The following is a 17,150-nucleotide window of genomic DNA, read 5'->3' on the forward strand; positions in this document are numbered from 1 at the left end:
CAACCAGCTCCCTAGACCATGCTGGTAAAGATATTTATGATCAACTGGCCTCACCTTGGGAATTTCAAACAAGAAAGCGTGCGGAGTCCAAGAGACTTCATTCTCGTGGAGAATCGCATGACGTTTTCCCTCCCTCGACATCTCGTGCTCTTTCCTCCACACTGACCCAGAAAAGATGTGCCTAACTCTCTTTTATGTACTCTAGGCTCTCGGTTAATTTTCCTCTACCTGAAGTGTGCAGTTCTTCCAGCTTTTTCCTGCCCCTGCCGCTCATCTAACTTCAATCTCCGCATCTTCCCTCTGTCCTTCAGAGTGTTGTGTGCCAGCCGCCATATTCACCCTTCCTTCTTAAACCTCCCGAGAACCAACTTTGATTCCCACTAGCCCTCCTCCCCCACTTCCCACTTCCTAAATCAACTGAGCTTACTTTTTCTTTTGGAGGGTTTTAAATATGTACAGTGAACTAAGATCATATCTACCCCTATATCCTCCTCAAACATGCTCCATTTCTACCTCATGCCTTTTTAAATATCCTACTAGATCCAGTGTGCGTGTGCTATTCGTGAAGATGTGTGTATGTGCAAAAGTGTGCGTGAATGCATGTGTCAGGACTGTGTATTCATGCGTGTGTAAAAGAATGCATGTATACCCGCGTGTGTTCGAGTGTGTGCATTTGTGAATGCATGCATACATGTATGTGGGGGGAGGTATACATGTGGCGGCCAGAAATCAATCTCAAGTGTCATTCTTAGGAATCATCTGCCTTACCCTTTTTTTTTTTTTTTACATAAAGTACTGTTTTATTTTTCCAAGGTGTTTGTCTTCATGAAGCCATCTCTTTACATGGGCTTTGGTGGAGGTCGTGGTGCAGCACCAGCGGGTCTAAACCGTGATGGGGGTGTCCGGTCCTTCCGGGCTTCACGAGATCGATTCCTGACTACTTTGCTGTGAATGGCACAGCTCACACAGTAGTGCAGCTTGACATAGAGCTTGGGAAGCACATAAGTGTCGAAGACGCTCGCTTCGGATATGTCCCTGACAGCAGCGGCCTCCACTATGTTCCGAATGATGAACTTCTTAATGGCCTTGTCCTTGGGCACGCACCGGGCGCAGTTCGTGCAGCGAATGGGCTGCACGTGGCCGCGGTCCTTTTTGGCGCGCCCTTTGTTTCGTCTTTTTTTGGTCATCTTGGAGCCAAGACCCGAAAGAGCCATCTGCCTTACTCTTAAGGCAGGGTCTTTTACTAGGATCTGGAACTTACTGAGTAGGCTAAGTTGGCTACCCAGAAAGCCCCAGGGATTCCTCTGTGTCCTCCTCCCCAGGACTGGAGTGGCAGCATATGGCATCATGTCCACTTTGCTTTTTATCTGGGTGCTGGGCATTGAACTCAAATTTTCATTCCTGAAATGTAAATACTTTACTAAGTGGGTTATCTCCTCTACCCTGTTTCTTGCTTTTATAGTCAGACTGTTCTTATAAAGATCCAACCCAATCCAGTTAGTAGACAGAAAGGGGCAACCAGGTCAAGCAAAGCCCATAAAAATTTAGATGGTGTGTGCAATGTTCCGTAATCTTATTTCCTTAGAATTTCTTGTCCATTGCTGAAAGATCCATTTCCAAATTCAGGTCCCAAGACACTGTGCTATGGGGATCCCAAAGTGATGACCTCCACTGCATGTTTGTTTCCTGCCTGTCCCTGTGCAGAAATACTTTACCAATCAGGGTCACTGATCATAATCAATGCTATCTAGAAGCAATCAACTTTACTCTTAACCAGGGGAATGGAGTTGTGATTTTTTTAACCAAAGGTCATGTTCACATGCAGAGGTGGCTTCTAAGACCTTCTCTCTGCTGAGAGAGTCGTATAATCAGGCAAGTGATGGAGGGTGCTTTGTTGCCATGCGCCAGATGGCTAGATGTTCCCAGCATCTGGATAACTGGTCCTCTTGAAAGTAGCTATCAATGACACCATTGCTTTTTCCTATTTTAGCTCTAAAAGATGTCTCTGTGACAGATGCAGTGTTGAATTTCTTGTGGTAGTATAACTACAGTGAAGTCTAGCCAAACGTTCCCATGCTTAGTGTTTTGGAAATATTGGTGAAGCTGTCTCTAAAATACAGATGTAATTACTTCAGATCCACACCTCAAATGGAAATAATTCAGGAGCTGTGTAAAATTGTCCTTTCCCAGAGCTAAAAGTTTGAATTCCTTCTCCTTATTTCCCGGCAACTCTTGGAGTTTTCTTCAGTTCATTCGGATGTGGAAATGTCAGTTACAGTTTTGTAACCAAGAACTGTTCCTAACTAAATCTCCAAAGTTGCATCATTTGCAAATATTTTCTGATTACTGACAAAATTCTTCTTTGTAATCCAACACATTAAGAGTGAAGCTAGAGAAATATCCTCCTCTTTTTCCTTTGCAGTGGCTAAAGCTAAAAACAAACAGATAAACCACTTGGATCTGCAGAAGATGCTGAGTATAAATGGTGGTTGAAGGCTTAGCTGTAAACAAGTCATTTATACTACTCCATCGAAGAAGGGGCAGGATGGGTGTAAGATGGAGGATACTGAGAACGACTGAGGAATGTCTTCCAAGCACAACACAGTCAGGACAACCAAGGTCTATCTAACAGTCTCACAACTGTGTGTGCTGCCACTGGATCCACAGAAGTTGGGTCCTCCTAACAGTCAGCTATGGAGGGGGAGGGAACCCTTCCATACACTGCTGAATCTATTAGCAAGCAACAGATTCAGGAAAGGGGCGGGCACAGTGCCAGCTGCATATTCCATTGGTGAGTTCACAAGGCTCTGATGGTTAGCTTCAAAGGCAGAGTCACACAAGCAATCTAGCTAGACTCTGTGGGACACTAAACAAAACCAAAAGTAGTAAATGGGGAAAAGGTGGAGGCCTGGGCACAGTTGGACAACATATTTAAGCATATCAATATTCTTAAAGCATATTCTTGAAAATATCGTGAAATGCTTAATACCACTGAACTGATTCCTTATAATGATAAACTTTTCCTCAGAGGGACCACAGTAGAGAAAATGACTCTACATTGTGTGTATTTTGCTATGCTTAGCAAGTTCATCTTTTGTTTTGCTTATGAGACAAGATCTTTTTATTATGTAGCTCTGGCCATCCTGGAATTCACTATGTAAACCAGGCTGGCCTCAAACTCACAGACATCCATTGGCCTCTGCTTCCTGAGTACTGGAATTAAAGGCACGCACTACCATGGTAGGTTACTATGCTTAGCTAGTATGTAAAGGTGAGAAATAAATTTGCATTTGATAAACATTATTCTTTTCTTTATGGGGAATACATATTCTATGTAGCACTCTGTGCTATCTGGGTTGATGGAATTTTTTCCTCAGAAGTCAAAATTATGGGAATAGTTTCATATATGAATCAAGAAATACATTTATAAAATCAGCAAATAAACATATTATTTACTATCTTCCTTTAAAATCTTTAACTTTCTCTTCAAAATTGATAATTATTTTTAAAACTAATAAAGTAGTTGTGATAGCACTTTTGTAGTATTAAATATTAAAAATATTTTATACATCACAGGGCTTTAAATTCTATTATATTTAATATTTGTATTTTTGTTAAAAAAACTAGTGTTTTTTAAACAATTAAAAAAGCCTCTCTTGACTCTATTCTAATTCTCCTTAATATATCAACCTATTTTTTTTTACAATGAAATGAAGATAAAAATGTATGTTTTAAGAATAAGAATAGGTCGGGCATTGGTGGCGCACACCTATAATCCCAGCACTCAGGAGGCAGAGGCAGGTGGATCTCTGTGAGTTTGAGGCCAGTCTGGTCTACAGAGAGAGTTCTGGGACAGCCTCCAAAGCCACACAGAGAAACCCTGTTTCAAAAACCCCAAAACAAAAAGAATAAGAACAGTTTTACGAAGTGCTAGTTAGAGTGGGTACCACTCCATTTCTTTCCTCCAATTAGCATCCTTAAATTCATATGCCTTAAGCTCAAATGCTTGTTTTTCTCTCCATGTGGTCTGGTCCATATGGTCTCCTTGTGTGTCAGATAACAGCTATTCTACTCTCTTGCTCGGAGGAGACACTGATGATGTCATCCTGGCTCCTCTGGTGGCTCTTTTTACTTGTGGCCTTCAGAAGCATCTCAATGACTTTCTTTTCAGACTTCCAGAAGAAATACTTCAGTTGTTTTTCCTGTGCTAGTACTTCCATAACGCAAGTCAGACATTGACCAGTCTCTACTTGAAATCCACCAGTTGTTTCCGGTCTCTTTCACTTACTCATCTTTCCATGTGCATCACTTTTAGCCTCTGTGTAACTAGTTCATGCCTTGTGTTTGTCATCTTTCATTATTGAGATATGCACTATCCTTCCTACAAATTATTTCTCTTATTAATACCTTTGGGATTCACAGCAAGTCTGTTATTTTACATTTTCATTAAAATAGTGTTTCCTCTCCCAGAACAATTGTCTTCCATGCAATCCAATTTACAGATTACTGTTATTTATATATATTTTTGAGACAGGGTTTCTCTATTGTTTTAGAAGCTGTCCTGGAACTCACTTTGTAGACCAGGCTGGCCTCAAACTCACAGAGATCCACCTGCCTCTGCCTCCTGAATGCTGGGATTAAAGGCGTGCGCCACCAATGCCAGGATCCAGATTACTGTAGTTTAAAGTGCAGTCTTTAATAAGGAAAATGAGAGCCAGCAATGAGGACAGTAGCTTGAGGAACTGGGGACCACAACCAAACTATTGGCACCGTGAAGGAAAGATTTGACAGTATCGTTCAAGCTGACTGAGCAACGGAGAAAGGCAGTGTTGTCTTTTGAAGTAGGTGGAGCAGTTATCATCGATACTTCTGACTTTTAATGCATTATGACTTCATAATATCAACAACCACATGGTGCTTCAAATTGTAGCAACAACATGTGGATAGAGGGAACACAGACGTGTCTCTTTGATAATGTCCCTTGTTCCTTGATACCCTTATTTCTACCCTACAAAGAAAAGCTGATGTGAGGTCGGAGAGATGGCTTATTGGTTAAAAGCACTTGCAATGAACCTTTCTTTTTGATTCTCAGGACCCATATAGCAACACACAGTAGTTTGTAACTCCAGTTCTAGGGTATCTGAAGCCCTCTTCTTCTGGCCTCCAAGGTCACCGCATTCATGTGGCACACGTGTGCAGGCAAACACTCATACACAGAAAACAAAACAAAACTTGAGAAAAGTCAAAGTAATATGTAAAATAATCCATGCATCATCTACGGTTTATAGGTTGACACTTCTCTCAATTAAAAAAATACCAAAAATGTTTATGATATTGATCAAAATGCATATTGTAACATAATGTTAAATAATGCTACATAAATATATGAGAAACACAGCAGTGTAGTGCCCTGTAAAATAGTTAATTTTTTGGGGGGGGGAGTTTCAAGGCAGGGTTTCTCTGTGGCTTTAGAGGCTGTCCTGGAACTAGCTCTTGTAGACCAGGCTGGTCTCGAACTCACAGAGATCCACCTGCCTCTGCCTCCTGAGTGCTGGGATTAAAGGTGTGCACCACCACCACCACCTGGCCAATAGTTAATTTTTTTATAGCTAGGAAAAGGAAAGATAACGGGAGACAGAAATAAAATTACTATAAGAGGTTTCACTTACAATTGCGGGATAAAATTACTTTTGATCATATTTATCACTAGTACTGAATCAATTATGGATACCATTTACAATCTTGTGATTTGTTATACTAAATGAATTGCTTCATACAAGGGAACTCACTTTAGATTATATGTATCATATTCAATGGACGACTTGGGCACTGCAGAAATCATGTAAAGGAACCCCAGATGTTCATTCTCATGGATTATTTTGATGATTTGCAAGGGATCTCTAATGTTGGCTTTGACGACTTCTTCTCGGTCGTGGAAGACGTACTTAGGATATGTTGAAGACCTCTTTCCAAAGAGCCCTCTCCTCCCAATACCTGTGCGTTGCAGTTTAGAAGGAACAGGAGCAAACACATCGGCAGAAGAACGATGGAGCTAAGCAAAGACAATTGTATTAAGCATGAGTTTCTGAGGAAAGAAAAGGGGGAGCAGAGACGAAATCCCCTCAAGGAGGAGCAGTCTAAAGCTGGAGACTTTCAAACTGTCACTGAGGAACAGCATCTCGGTCCTCACCACCCCTGTGCCACACAATGGTCCCGCTGCCTTCGCTCCTTTAACTCCATGCTGCTAGTTTTCTGGAGCCCCTGGGAGTGCGCCCTCCTCCTCGCTCAGCGCTCAGCTGTGCTGTGTCTGAATCCCCTCTGCCTTAGCATTTAGTGGGTACCCTGATGCCTTTTGACGAACACAGTCTCAGGCAGCTGCCATCAGAACTTGCACTAGACACTTCACTTCTTTGGGAAGCTCAGGGCTGGTTAGAGTGACTCCTGGCAATCTCTTCTGTATGGCTTCGGGGAAGCATTTCTTTTATTAATGAATAATTGCCTGTTCCACGGACCAGTGCTTCTCAAATGTAAACGGACATGTGGACTAGGGGGTAGATGGCTTGTTTAGATGCCAGTTCTGATTCGGTTCTGCTGGGATGGAGCCTGGGATTCCGCATCTCTAACCTGCTCTAAGGACCGCAGGGAGGCCAAGCGCCATGCTTGCCATGTTCAAACCCAAGTGCTTTGAGCAGCTTTCTGGGAACTCCATATTCTGAAAAAAAAATACCATTCTTTTCTCCTGGGCATCTCCTTTTCTTCCATATTTCTCTTTAATCCCTTTTTAGCAAATTCCTTCAATTACAACCAGTAACTGTGCATCGTCCAAAGCAATTACTCTTGTTTAGCCACCCCTCCCACGCAAGATTACCGCACAATTTATCTTTTACTCTTAACTCTCAAGATTCTGAGGCCCATTTTATGCTAAATGAACAGTTTATGATAAGTCAAGTATTTTCCTGGCTCCACTTACATTGTCTCTTGAGAAGGAGGAACAGCTTCTCCCATGTCTGTTTCTTTCTTAGCTAATTACAACCACTTAAAGCAGTGGTTGTTGTGACCCCTTTAGGGGCTAAATGACCCTTTCAGAGGGGTCACCCAAGACCATCAGAAAACACAGATATTTACATTACAATCCACAGCAGTAGCAAAATTACAGTTATAAGGTAGCAACAAAGTAATTTTATGGTTGTGAGTCATCACAACACCAGGAACTGCATTAAAGGGTCTCAGCATTAGGAAAGTCGAGAACCACTGACTTAAAGTCATTCTCTGATAATGAGCCTTTCTTAAATTTATTCCGAAGAGAACTGTAAGGCAGTTAATCAGTTTTATGATTTCCATTGACTATAAGATATCTTTTTGCACTGCATTCCTCTCTCCAGGGTCTCATTATGTAGCCCTGGCTGTTGTGGAACTTACTATGTAGACCAGGCTGAGCTTGAACTTACAGAGATCTGCCTGCCTCTGCCTCCTGAGTGTTGGATTTAAAGGTGTACACCAACCACACCTGGCTTGATCTCTAGTTTATTGCCCTTTTTCATAATTTTCCAAGTTCTCTACTTCTGGTAAAAACTATTACAAGTTTCAAGTAATCGTATAATGTTTGGGGCACCATTAACATTCAAGAAAATGTCAGAAGAAAATAAAGACAGGAAAAATCTCTCTGTGATTTTATTTTCCTATGCTCATTTTCCTTAGAAATAGTCTACTTTCCAAGTATGGGCAACCTTATCTATATTCTGAGGAATTGAAAGTATTTGAGCAGCACTACACACATGACAGTTTAAAAGATTGCTTAAGTGTTTTACATATCTTACCTGTTTTCTCTTCACAGAATCTTGAACCTCCAGAGTAGTAAATGAAGGCCTTTCAAGCATGCTTGGTGATGGCTTAAGGATCCCAGAGCTCATTAGTTGACGTCGATTCTGTTCATATATGTATTCTGGCTGCTTATGATCTTGGTAAACTTTTAGCACTGGCTTTGGGGAGTAAGAAATTGGGTGAACTTGTTAATGTCATTGCAGACTTTATTCTTCACTATTGGACTCTTGCCCTTTTGGAACTTGATCTCCTCTGCTCTAAGTTCCTAGCCAAGCTAGAGTCCTCCTGCTTCCTGTCCTTAATCTGCTGCTCAAATAATCCTCTTCTGCTCAGTGTCTACAAACACTTCTAGAACTAAGATTAAGAAAAGCTCAGAACCATCGAATCGCATACCCCTAGTTAACTGTGACAATTTTACTCCCACTCGACAGATGAAGGAAACAAGCAACAACACAACAGTCTGTGTGCTGATTGAATCAGGACCAAGGCTCAGGATACAAAAGGACATTTAGAATGGGACACACAAAAATTTCCAGCAGATACTCAGTGGAAAGGTCAGTATCTATCCTGTTTAGTTCTCGTCAACTTGACACAAACCAGAATCCCCTGAGAAGAGAATTGCCTCCATCACACTGGCCTGTGGAAGTGTCTGTGGGGCATTTTCTTGACTAATGATTGATGTGGGAGGGCCCAGACCGCAGTGGCACACGTGATCCTAGGAGGTATAAGAAATGGTTGAGCAAACTGTGGGGAGCAAGCATTCCTCTGTAGTCTCTTCCGTTCCAACCGTGAGCTCCCGCCCTGGTTTCCCTGGATGATGGACTGCTAGTTTTAAGTGAAAAGAAGCCCTTTGTTCTCCAGCTTGATAGTGTGTGTTTATCACAGCAACTGAAACAAATTGTGATAGTTTCTCAAAGATGTCTGTATTTGGTAAGAATTGGGAAATTATAAATAATTATATTCAAGATACTGTTGCACCTTTTTCTACTATGTGAGGGGGAAAAGATGAGAAGATGTTGTGTAGCTGGTAGAAGCTTCCTTTATGATTTTTCTCTACTGTGCAAGTTTTTCTAAATACAATTCCCAAACTCATACACAACATGTCTTAGTCACTGTTCAATTGCTGTGAAGAGACACTATGACCACAGCAACTCTTATAAGAGAAAACATTTAACTGTATGTGGCGGGGGGCTTGCTGATAGTTTCAGTGGATTAGTCCACTGTCATCAATTGGGAAGCATAGTGGCAGGCATGGTAGGGATGTTGCTGAAGAAGTAGGTGGGAGCTACATCCCGATCCACAGTCAGAAAGAAACAAAGTCTGGGTCTGGCATAGGCTTTTGAAACCTCGAAGCCCACCCCCAGTGGCACATCCTCCAACAAGGCCACCTCTACTTCAACAATGCCATGCCTCCTAATCCTTCTAATCCTTTCAGATGCTGCCACTTGCTGTTGACTAAGCATTCAAACATAAAACCCAACAGGGGCCATTCTTACTCAAACCACTACACAACATCATCAATAATAATTTTACCATGAGATTAGCTATAGAATCCTTCAAATTCCAGTTTATAGGTTTTAGAGGCAGGTCAAAGATGTCAGAGTAGTGTGACTCTAATAAGCTTTCAAACATGTATACTAGGACAAAGTCCCAAGTGGGGAAGCAATTTCAGAGACCAGAATGTCAATTGAATGAGATAGACATCAATGGAGGCAAAGAAAAAGAAGATCCAGATAAATGCAGGGAAAGTAAACAGAACACAGAAAGCAGGTTTTTAAAAATAAATATATGTTGTTTATATACATGCAAGTACAATTGCATGTGCATTCATGTGTTTATGGGGGTAGAGGAAAACTGGCAGCTATTCCTCAGGTGCTATCCACCTCAATTTTTGAGGCAGGACTTTCACTGGCTTGGGGCTTGCCAAGTAGACTAGGCTGGATAGCTTGCCAGCCCCAAGGATTTGTGTGTCACTCTTCTCAGAATGGGGATGGCAGCCATATGCCACCCTATTCAGGTCCACACCCTGGCTTGTTTTATAACATGAATTCTGGGGGATTGAACTCAGGCCCTCATGCTTGCAAGGTGTCCTAGTTTGCTTACTATTGCTGTAATAAATACCATGGCCAAATGCAACACAATGTGGGGAAGAAAGTGTTCACTTCCTCTTGAAGCTTACAGTCCATCACGGGAAGTCAAGGCAGGAAACAAGAGGTGATAAATGTAGGGGAGAGGAGACAGAAATCTCAGCAGCAGAGACCATGGAGGAATGTTGCTTACTGACTTGTCGTCCAGTCTTACAGTCAGCTATCTTTTTATTTGTATCTCCCAGGACTACTGGTCTAGGGGTGTCACTAGTTTAGTGGGTTGGACCTTCCCACATCAACCATTAATCAAGAAAAATACCCCACTGACCAATTCCCCTATGGGCCAATCTGATGGAGGCATTTCTCTCAATTGAGATTTACTTTTCCCAGATAATCATAACTTGTGTCAAATTGACATAAACAACAACAAAAAACAACCAATATAGTGTGTGTGTTTCTGCATATGCTGTAAGTGTGGAAGTCAAAGGACAGCTTCCAGGAGTCAGTTCGTAGATCCTGGGGGTTGGACTCAAGCTTGGCAGCAGGTTCTTCTACCTGCTGATCCGTGTCCCCAGCACTAATGACGACTTCTTAAAAACCTGTAGTAAGGGCTGGAGAGATGGCTCAGCAGTTAAGGGCACTTGCTGCTTTTCCAGAGGATTTTTGGTTTGGCTCCTAGCACACACATGGCAGTTCACAACCTTCTTCAACTCCAGTTCCAGGAAATGCAACTTTCTCTTATGGCCTCCTTGGGTACCAGGCACACACACAGTACACAGACATATATTCAGACAAAACATCCATACTTATAAAATAAATAAGTAAATCATCTTTAAAGCTATAAAGCTACACTGACATCTTAAAGAAGATACAGATACTCTCTAAAAATGATGTGAACAAATACGGGCAGGGAACAATTGTGAAATCAAAAAGCAGTCTCTTGTTGATTTTAAATACATTGAATTTTTTAAAAAGCCATGGGACCTAGAGCTGTCTCAGCAAGTAGAGGCACTTCCTTCCAAGCCTGATACCCTGAGTTTAATCCCTGGGGCCTACCTGGTGGGAAGAGTATACTGACACCCACAAATTATTCTCTGCCTGCAAGTGCCTCCCCCATATGGCACATGTCACCCAAAATGTAATTTTTAAAAAATTTTTGGTTTTTTGAGACAGGGTTTCTCTGTGTAGCTTTTGAACCTATCCTGGCACTTACTCTGTAGACCATGCTGGCCTTGAACTCACAGAGATCCTCCTACCTCTGCCTCCTGAGTGCTTGAACTAAAGGCGTGTGTCACCACTGCCCAACAAAAACATTTAAGTAATTAAAGATATTCTAAGATCATTTTATAATCTGCAGGAAAACACTCTGCTCTCAGGATTGCACGCCTAGGTATTTGAGAGTTAAGTGCTATGATGATCACAACTCACTTTCAACAATAAAACAATAAGCATGTGCAGGTGTGCAGGCAGGGGTGACGTGAATGGCACAACAGATCTTGAATCTGGGCTGGAGTTGTGTAGGCATATGCACTCACTGTTCTTTCAGCATTTCTATATATTTGAAACTTTGAATAGCAGAAAGTTAGAAGAAATGGGCATTTTAAGACAAAGTAGTAAATATACAAAAATTGGACAGATTCACATTGGTCATAATACTGGTCATCTCTAAGCAAGGAGACAGGATCTGAGACTACAGCGAGGTGTAAAAGGTACCTGGCTCTTTTGAAAAGTACACTTTATTCTGGGCCAGTGAGACAGCTCAGTGGCTAAGGGTGCTTGCAGTCAAGGTTTAAAACCTAAGTTTATTCCTCTGAACCCATATGATAGTAAGACAGAACTGATTCCCGTAAGTTATTCTCTGATGTCTACACATAATGAGTGTAGTATGCTGCACACACACATACACACAGATGATAAATATATATATAAATATTTCAAAAATATAGAATAGACTTTAAAGCAAATTAGGCAAAATTCAACACTGTTAATGCTGCTTATTATATTTCTCTTTGAGGTATTTATTTACAACTTTTCATAATAGAGATATAATTAAATTCAATATATTATAAACTATTTCACAAAGTCAATAGTGAATATCTACTAGCCTAAGTACAAAAACCCTAAAGTCATTATTAAAATCAAGAATAAGATTATTAATATATATACACATAGGTATATGTATATACATCTATAATATATAATAATAAACTATTACCTTTAGTATTTGTTTAGTCACTTTTCTATTTCTGTAAAGAGACACCGTGACTGAGGTAACTTGCAAAGGAAAGCATTAATTGGGTGCTTGCTTACAGTTTCAGAGGTTAGGTCCTTGACCATCATGGCGGTGAGCAAGCCAGGAGGCAGGCAAGCATGGCACCGGAGAAGAAGCTGAGGACTTTCATCTGATTCACAAGCAGGGGCCACAGAGACTTTTGAAACCTCCAAGTCCCTCAAACTGTTCCTCAAACTAGGAACCAAACATTCAAATATATGAGCCTGTGGGGACCATTCTCACTCAAACTACCATAGTATCTAATGCTGAAGTTTTGTCAGAGCACCAGGAACAAGAATCTTAATGTGTGGATCTGGAACGTTCCTTAAAGTCTTGGTTCTCAGCCGGGGATACTACTAGGAAATGGTAGATACTTGAGAAGCTGTGGCCCACTTAGCCAAAGCAGGTCATCTGGGACACACGTTACAGGGTGCACGCTGTCCTCAGCTCCTTCCTCTCTCTTTCCCTCTGCTTCCTGGATGCCATGCTGTGAACGGCCTTCTCCATCACTCTTCCCATCAGTACATTACTCTGCCTTGTTGCAGGCCAAAGCGACAGAGCCAGCTGTTGGAGGACTGAACCCTCTGAAGCCAGGGCCAAAGCAAACCCTTTCTCTTTAAGTTGATCTCCTCAGGCATTTTTGCCACAGTGACAGATATTTATGAAATAAATATTCAGAGAAGCTTTTCTACCACAGGCCAGACAAATGTTTTAAGTGTTGTGGGCCATAGAGTTTCCATTACAACCACATTCCTCTGTTAAGGTGGCAGAAAGGAAGTCTTGGGAATTATGCAAATAAATGCACGTGGCAGCAGTTAACCAAAAGGGTTGGGGAGTTCAATTTGACCTGTGGGCCATAGTTTGAAAACTAAATAAACTAACTGGTTTAGTTCCTAGGAAATAGAAGCAGGCGTGTTAGAATTAATGATATTTGTTACATAGCTTGAAAACAAAAGCTGGAAATTAAACATAAGAATTTAAAAGGACATTACTGGCAATAAACAGAATTCTTTAAGTTTTAATTTGTGTATGTGTCCGAGTATGTGTATGCTACATGTGTGCGGGTGCCCAGAAGGGGGTAGGGTTACAGGTGGTTGTGATAGGAATCGAACTCAGGTCCTTCAGAAAAGCAGCAAGTACTCTTACCAGCTGAGTCATCTCTCCAGGCCGCCCCCAACAGGGCTTCTTTCAAAATAAGGAACAAAATTAAAACAGTCCACAATCAATTTTACAAGAAAAGGATAGGACCTTACTATAGAAAAACTACTAAACCAGTAGAAAAAAATTAAAGAATAAAAAGAGCTAAATGTAAATTATGGGAACTGTGACATGAAAACTTTCATTGATACAGAAAATAATTAAATAAAATATAACACTTATTTTAATAAAAGTTATTAATCAAATGTAATATAAATTATATCAATACGCTATTGCAAATCTATGTTGCCTAGCAAAAATAAAGAGCTGACAGCATCCAGTATGCAAATCTGTGCGTATGCACACCCTTCCCTCCATTATAGGCAGAAAAAAATAGTTATATCTTTCTGGAGGGCAACCCAAAGCACTTTTCAAAGTTCAAAGTGTTTATATTGAAGGCAGAGGCAAGCAGATCGCTCTAAGTTCAAGTCCAGCGTAGTATTCGTGGCAAGTTCCAGTTCAGCCAGGGGTACCCAGTGAGAGTCCATCTGAAAAACACTGTGTGTGTGTAACATGACCTATAAAATATCACTACTAGGAATCTGTCTTTATACCTTATGTGTACAAAGGATCAATACATATCATAGGAAAATGACACATCACAAAACAAGAAACAATCTAAATTCCCTTCCATTGGAAACCAGTTAATGGGTGCTTACTATGGTGCTGAGGCAGGAGGACTTTGCTCTTGAGGCCAGCCTGTGCTCCACAGTGAGACCCTGTCTAAGAAAGAGGTAAAACAAAAAACAAGGTACCACATACGCATGGTTAGAACAATGTCTGCATGTTTTTAATTGAAATAAATACTTTGAGGGCTGGCAGGATGACTCAGTGCGTAAAGGTACTTGCTGCCAGCCCTCAGGACCTGAGTTTGATCTCTGGGACCCACATATTGGGAGGAGAAAACTGACTCCTGCAAGTTGTCTGCCCACCTCCACATGCATGTACAAGTCCACACAACACACATGTATATAAAATAAATGTAATTTAAAATCATTTTTAAAAAGACAAGAGGAACTTTGAAGATCAGTATGCTTTGTATAATCTTACTTTAAAACCAGACTCAGTAGACAGAGACAGTCAGATCTCTGTGAGTTCAATGCCAGCCTTGTCTACATTGCAAGTTCCAGGACAGCCAGATGTACAGTTAGAACTTAATTCAAAAACATTTTTACACACACACACAAAATTAACAGAAATGAGGCATATACTTTGATATAACTTTGTCAGTGTGCAAAAGACTTTTATAGGATTAAGTGATACTATTATCTGATAAATCCTCATAAAACATATCATTAAATATCAGAATTACACAGAACCTTCTAGAGGATTTGTTCACTGGAAGCTTGGCTCATCATTATGTCCCAACTTAAAAAGTGCCTAAAACTTTGTATTTGTTGAACAAATATCTGTGTTATTTACAACTTTATAAATAAGTTATTAATCCATGTTTAAGTTTTTCATCTGTCCTTTGCCAATTAAGAGTCTGGGAATCAGTCTCACAAAGCAACTTCAAAAGTGTACATCAAAAGTGGCCCAAGTAAATACCTGTTCTTGTGTTTGGGGGTGGTGTGTGTGTGTAGTTTGTTCGTTTGCTTGATTTTTTTCCTTTTTAACTCACCAGAGGCTCCAGTTTTATAGGCTGCTGTCGCTTTCTTGTCCTCTCTTGAGCTTTTGTGGTGTGCCTAAATGTCAGCGTTTGCAGTTCAGGTTCATTTTCTTTGAGTGTCACATAATTCATGATTCCTTTTGCTTTTACAGTGTTCAGTCTGGCAAGCACAGGATTTTCTTCTTCCTGGCGTTCAATACTTTTCAGGTCAATTTCACTATCTATGAGTTGGAAAGCCATCTTTACTCCTGCGAGAATGGGGAGAAGAAAAGGAAAGAAGGGTGGGTGCAAGGTTGAACAAAATAATTGTAGGTAGTGGGGAGAAAAATTAAGGACTAAGGAGGACTGAATCCACCTGCTTCCCCCAAAGGAAATCAATCCAAACTTTCCCGGTCTTCCCCAACAGAGTGCTTGAGCCAGAGGAATAAATAGCAAGACTTATTCCTGGGCTTGAAGAAGCCCTGGTCTGGGGACTGCACTGGCTTGGATTTGGGAGGACAAAGGGAAGGGCTTTGAACACTAAATTTTCACACCCAAGTGTGCAAAACATCTCCCGAGGAACCTGTTTTTTTTTTTTTTAATGTAGCTAAGGAGGATGGGGAGATGGCTCCATCTACAAAATGCTTGTTGCCCAAGTGTCTTAGGGTTTCTATTGCTGTGCTAAAACACTTACCAAAAGCAACCTGGGGAGGAAAAGGTTTATTTCATCTTACAGCTTGTAGTCCATCTTGAAGGGAAATGAGGGCAGGAACTCAGGGCAGGAAATAAAGCAGGGGCCATGGAGGAGCATTGCTTACTGACTTGCTCCTCGTGGTTTGCTCACCCTGCATTCTTGTGCAACCCAGGGCCACTTATGTTCAGGATTGCACAGCCAGCAGTGGCCTGGGCCTTCCCACATCAATCATTAATCAAGAAAACGCTGGACAGACAAATCTATAGGCCAGTCCTATGGAGGCATTATTTTTTTCAGTTGAGAGTCCTTTCCAAATGACTCTAGCTTGTTTCAAATTGGCAACAGGACAACAAGCACTAGGATTCGAGTTTATATCCCTAGCACCCACATAAAAAGCAAAGCATAGAAGTGTTGGATGTAACCCTAACATTGAGGAGTAGGGACAGACAGGTGAATCCCAGGACTTGCTGGCCAGCTAAGCTGGCCAAGCTCCAGATTCAGCGAGAGAACCTGTCTAAAAAACAGCATGGGACCTGGGTGGTGGTGATGTAGGCCTGTAATGCTAGCCCTTGGGAGGCAGAAGCAGGAGAATCTCAGTGACTTTGAGGCCAGTCTGGTCTACAGAGCGAATTCCAGGACAACCAGGGCTATACAAAGAAACCGTGTCTTGAAAAAACAAAAAAACCAGGGCGGAGAAGCAATTGAAGAGCACAGTCCAATGTCACTCTCTAGCCTCCCATGTGAGCATGCAAGGTTGGACACAGAGGCGCGCGCGCACACGCACGCGCGTGCGTGTACACACATTACATAGTACAAGACGTCTTAAATCAGGTGTTGACATACTCACGTTTTAACCGAGTTCAGTTACAATAAGAATCAAAAGCCTCTTAAGTAATTTTTAACATCTCAAGTAACCCCATTAAAAACGAGAGGTTTCCATTTTAACGATGTGCTTTGTCTGACATTCAAACTACCATTTCAATACACAATGATGCTGCGTGATGCAGGGTTATATTTAATTTTTTCCGAGAGTGTATTTTATACCTGGTGTCTAGGAACTGTCCTATCGAATAGGACACGTCTAGATTTGGTCAGTTTACAGTCCTGGGCAAGCCTGACATCTCTAGTCCTCACTTTCCAATTCCCCGGGAATAGTAAACTACACCTAATCCATCCTTTCTGAGGTGTTTCCACCGCTGGGGAAGCGATCCTGGGTGTCTGGTTCCGCCCAGGACTCAGTTCCACTGTACTCACCCTGCGGTCCAACTGCAGCCTTTCCTGAGGGGTCTCTAGAGGCCGAGCAACACAAGTGGTCTAGCGCCAAAAGCTAGATCCCAGGAGGAAATGTTTCCCGTTGCGTAGCAACCACTGGGTCTCCAAGGACGCTCACTGCGCCAGGGAGGAGCCAGTCGCCTCTGGCTAGTCTCGTGGAGCCTTTGCTCTCCACAGCCCTCCTCCAGGAGCGCGCCGAGTAATTGAGCCAATCAGTGT

At 41.6% G+C, this 17,150-nt stretch overlaps 2 protein-coding genes across 2 annotated transcripts in view; both read right to left on the minus strand.

Moving 5' to 3' along the window:
* The window catches only part of Dnah6 (dynein axonemal heavy chain 6), a 186,264-nt gene extending 169,209 nt beyond the window's left edge, over nucleotides 1-17,055 (minus strand). The window contains exons 1-4 of the mRNA XM_005078273.4: nucleotides 16,914-17,055; nucleotides 14,999-15,234; nucleotides 7,818-7,979; nucleotides 5,790-6,052 (exon numbers count right to left, since the gene is read on the minus strand). Coding sequence (XP_005078330.1) covers nucleotides 5,790-6,052; nucleotides 7,818-7,979; nucleotides 14,999-15,226 — 653 coding nt within the window. The 5' untranslated portion in view covers nucleotides 15,227-15,234; nucleotides 16,914-17,055. The remainder of the gene's footprint in view (nucleotides 1-5,789; nucleotides 6,053-7,817; nucleotides 7,980-14,998; nucleotides 15,235-16,913) is intronic.
* LOC121136840 (40S ribosomal protein S26-like) lies at nucleotides 799-1,202 on the minus strand. The gene has a single exon (XM_040738251.1). It carries the CDS (start codon nucleotides 1,185-1,187, stop codon nucleotides 840-842), a length of 348 nt encoding a protein of 115 aa, XP_040594185.1. The 5' UTR covers nucleotides 1,188-1,202; the 3' UTR covers nucleotides 799-839.
* Nucleotides 17,056-17,150: the final 95 nt, after the last annotated feature.

Source organism: Mesocricetus auratus, unplaced genomic scaffold (assembly GCF_017639785.1).
Source record: "Mesocricetus auratus isolate SY011 unplaced genomic scaffold, BCM_Maur_2.0 Super-Scaffold_100676, whole genome shotgun sequence".
Lineage (NCBI taxonomy): Eukaryota > Metazoa > Chordata > Mammalia > Rodentia > Cricetidae > Mesocricetus > Mesocricetus auratus.

Excerpts from the sequence above, each read along its gene's own strand:
- LOC121136840 (XM_040738251.1), bottom strand. The coding sequence starts at position 1,187 with ATGACCAAAAAAAGACGAAACAAAGGGCGCGCCAAAAAGGACCGCGGC.